The sequence below is a fragment of the Pteropus alecto genome, unplaced genomic scaffold (genome assembly GCF_000325575.1).
Source record: "Pteropus alecto unplaced genomic scaffold, ASM32557v1 scaffold146, whole genome shotgun sequence".
Classification (NCBI taxonomy): domain Eukaryota; kingdom Metazoa; phylum Chordata; class Mammalia; order Chiroptera; family Pteropodidae; genus Pteropus; species Pteropus alecto.
This window is the reverse complement of record NW_006442107.1, coordinates 3,815,837-3,820,022: the sequence shown is the minus strand read 5'-3', so window position 1 is coordinate 3,820,022 and position 4,186 is coordinate 3,815,837. Positions and strand designations below refer to the sequence as shown.

General features: G+C 43.0%; 1 protein-coding gene across 1 annotated transcript in view; it reads left to right on the top strand.

The window, feature by feature from the left end:
- The window catches only part of LIPG (lipase G, endothelial type), a 22,138-nt gene extending 18,526 nt beyond the window's left edge, over nt 1-3,612 (top strand). Inside the window, exon 10 of the mRNA XM_006919907.3 lies at nt 1,660-3,612. Coding sequence (XP_006919969.1) covers nt 1,660-1,681 — 22 coding nt within the window. The 3' untranslated portion in view covers nt 1,682-3,612. The remainder of the gene's footprint in view (nt 1-1,659) is intronic.
- Nucleotides 3,613-4,186: the final 574 nt, after the last annotated feature.

Sequence of the window (4,186 nt, the reverse complement as noted above, 5' to 3'; positions counted from 1 at the left end):
GAATGCTCATGTGTGTGGTATTTAATCAGACAAAGGGGTCATCTTGCATCGGCGTCCTATTGCTCCATGCTGGAGTCCTATTATTTCAGATTTGAGGGAGGCCGATATCACATGGTACAAGGCAGTGGGCACATCAAAAAGAGGAATCCATCACATACCGTCACATACCTTGGAGCCTAAACACTTGCTGAGGAAGGAGACCAGCCTCCCACTGGCCCCTGCATCTTGCCCTGACCAAGGTCCTAGATAATGCTGCTACCACGCACTGAGCACGTAGCATGTGCTCATCCTGCATTCAGTGTCTTCCATTCATTATCTCATTTACTTTTATTATCAACACCATTGCGCTGGTGTTGTTGACCTTGTGTACAGCTGAGAAAACTGAGGATCAGGGATTTTAGGTAACTCTTTCCAGGTCCCCCAGCTGGTGATGGCAGAGCGAGGACTGAAACAGATTGGTTTACTATAAAACCTGAGCTCTTTCTTGAGCATGGAGGTTCCACTCGCTCAGATAAATCCCCTCACCTTGATCTGGGTATCAATTATCAAGCAGCTGCACCTGTGCTGAGGTTCCCTGTGATTAACCGTCTGCCAACCCTGAGGGCCAGGCTATACCCCAGCTGCTCTGTCTCCTGTTCAGCAGCATCATTGTGACCACAAGCTCAGTGATCATAGGACTTGTGGGATTCTGAAACTGCCCATCTAATTAAGTGACTCGGTTCCTGAAAACCTAACAAGGGAGACTATACTATATGACTGTAACCTCATATAATTTTCTGCTATAACAATAATTTTAATTCTTTGCATTTGTATTCAAATCTATATACCCTTCTGAGTGCTCCCACATGTATTAACTTTATTGATCCTCAGAACAGCCATGTAGATTGGACTCTCCCAGGGAGGATTGCTATTCTTATGACAAAATATCCAATAAGATATTCTCTTCTTATTTTCCCCTTCAGAACTTTGTAACCGTTGAGAACACTATAACTTGTTTTACACTATCTCTTTGAGAAAACAAGTCATCCTTTCCTTCACCCTCGGAGGAACAGGAAACCATATGAACCCAAATAATAAACACTAGGAAGCCATGACATCCCTAGACACGTGGAACACCTTTGGTATTCTCTCTGCTGACCTGGACACTGCTCACCTCTTCGCTGACAAGGAGACTGAGAGTTTTAAGAGCTTAGCAAGTTAGTGTAGCTAAGACCAGAATCAAGATCTCTTGACTCTGTCTTGTTCCCTTCCTGCCATTCTAGTCTCTCTTGATCAAGGCAAAGAGGACTCATTAGTAGTTCTCCCCACAATTGTGTGTGTGTGCTTGTGTGTGCGTGGTTGCGTTCGTGTGTGTGTGTGTTGCGGGTGAGTATGGTGCTAAGTATGTAAATGCCAGGCCAGCACTGAGGAGTGTAGAACTAGGAACCCAGAGAGGAGTCCAGTGTGGTGTTTCTCAAAGTAAATCTGTGGCTTGGTGGGGGAGGGAAAGAAAGAAGCACTCAGGATCTTTTCCATTTGTTCCGGAAGAGAAGCAAGGAAAAGAGTTCGGTAGGTATGAAAGACAGCTTGGTTGTGAGGTGAACAGGGCAAACCCTCACTAGGGGCTGATGAGTTTGCTAAGCAAGCTAGTGAACACCCCTCTCACCTGATTCCTTTCAGCCCAACCCTAGAGCTTCCCTGAGGGTGCCAGCAAGGCCACCTGCCCTGCCTTCCAAGCACATGGAGGAAAGTTACTGCTGAGGACCCACCTGGAAGGACCCCTATTGGCCTTGAACCTGGAGGACAGGCAAGAGCCTATTTGCTGGGCCCAGGACCTTGCCTCCTATGACAACTGGGACTTCTTGCCAGAGGGGACTACGCACTGCTGTTCCTGCTGCTCCTGCTGTTCCTGCTGCTGTCCTAGAAGATCTCTAACGCCAGCTCTGTGTGCAGACAGCCGAATGCCTGGGCTTCTGCGCTCACTGGGCTGGTTTCTAAATGGCTGGATAAGCCTGTGCTTTGCCTGACAAAGAACACTGGATCTAAGGTGGCTCTGCCTGGAGGGCTGTCAGCTGCCTGGCCTGACTTGAGTCATAGTGGGTGGTCTTCCTGCTGGGAACTGACTCAGGTCAGGATGGCAGACCTGTGACTTTGTTTACCCAGAGAGGGGAGAGGAGGTCCGGGATGATGCTGAGATCCTTGCTTTTGGGGTTCGATAGGCAGATTTGAAAAATACCGGTTACTTTTTTGACATTCTGTCCTGCTCCTTAACTCACTCTGTCCCTAAAGCACACATCATTGGCTTTCTTATTTTTCCATTGCTCATTTTTTTTTTGGTTGGACAAATGTTTATTTAGCACTTTAACGGGGCTGGGATTTGTAAACTCCTTTTCAGTTTCTATGATCCATGAATATCCATGTGATATAGGTACAAGGAACGTTGTTGTAAGGCTACAGGATGAAAGAGTTGGGAACCCGAGGCTTTCAGTGGTTTCTACCTATTTTTTCTTAGTTATTAAGAGCATTTCCCCTAAGAATGGCATGTTTGATCACCGGCAGAGTAGCAAACAGAGTATCATATGTGCTGAATATCAGAATGGTGGCCAGTTGCCAGGTATGATTGCTTTGGAGTAAAATCTCTTTTGTTCACAAAGATAGAAGGTATTAATTATGTTATACGTATCTGTTTATAAAGAGCCATCACCTGTTAAGAAGCTGGTGCTAAGATTTAACACAGTGTTTTTTTTACCTCTTTGGAATACCTTGTTCTAAAACCAGCCCCTTTTCTGTGTCCAACTTGGAATAGGCTCCAAATTTTCATTTGAATTAATATACATGATACCTGAGAAGCCCTTTTGTATTTTCAAAAGATTAGCATGTCTATCACCTAATTAGAGACTCACAGCAGGAAAGTGAACAGGGCAGCTATTATTATCTCTGTATTACAAAATTGAGGCTCAGTGAGGTTCAGCCACATGCCTAGAATTATATACCAAGTTGATGGTGGAGCCAGGTGAAGACCCAGGTTTCCTGGAGACAAAGCCCGTGGTATGTTTACCCTTGCAACTTCATCAAGACTTCTACAGCCATTTCTCAACAACTTGCCCCGGAAGTGGCAAACGAGAAATTTTTTTCAGAGCCATTCATAAAACTTTAAGCTCTTTTATTGATGTATAACTGGAAGAACAACTGTGCCAAGGGGCTGGGCTTTTTATGGGTGAGATTTTATTTGGAAGGAGATATGACTTCAGGTAGGGAGAAGAGTGGTTTTCTTTGTACTTAGGTTTTAAAGGAAACTGTTTTTATCTGTATTGTGCCAAAGTTGTATCATTGTTTAATGCCGCACTTCAGAAAACATAACCAGTCAAGTCTTAAGTCGAGGTATTTTCTCAATTTAATTGTATCTTCTGTTGCTTCTGTGATTGCATTCTAGCCAAAATAGAGCTTATATTACTAATGGTGCATCTTGGTTGCTTCCAACCTGTTTTTAGCAATGGAAGCCTTGGGAATCAAATCCTCATTGGGTCCTGTATTTATACATTCAGCTTGAAGATTTATATGTATATGATGATGCTTTTTTATGCTACTTAGAACATTTATTTATTTCTCAAGTGTATAAATGTGTAAAACAAATATATGGTTAGTTTTTACTTTAAAAATTAGCCAATTTCAAGATAAAACATTTTTAATAGAAAATAATAAAAATTTACAAAATTCTTAGTGGTCTGGCAACTCAATTCTTAAAATTTGAGAGCATTATGGCTGCCCAAGCCTAGGATTTGACAGAAAGTTACTTTAATATAAGCTATAGCCTTTATTTGGAACTAATTGTTGGTAGGAAGTGGATAACAACTCCTTTCAATAGAGAACAAGGAGAAAAATTATTTAAACTGCAGTAGAAATGTCTGAAGGTGGATGTTAGGAAGCACAGGGAGGGTGGCTGGACCTTGGGGAACATCAATGAGGATACAGGCTTGGTTGCATGTGACCTAGGTAACAGCGACTTAAACCAGACAGAAGATGATTTATCTATTGTTTTTAACTCCCAGCTAGTACTGAGGTTTGCTCCACAAAGCCAAAAGGGGTTTATGCCCTTCATTTCTGGTTGTGTCATCCATAGGATGTTCGCTTATTCCCTAGTCTGAAGTATCCCCTTTAGGTCCCCTTGTAGCCAGCCATGGGAAGGTAGAAAGGAATGATTGAGAAA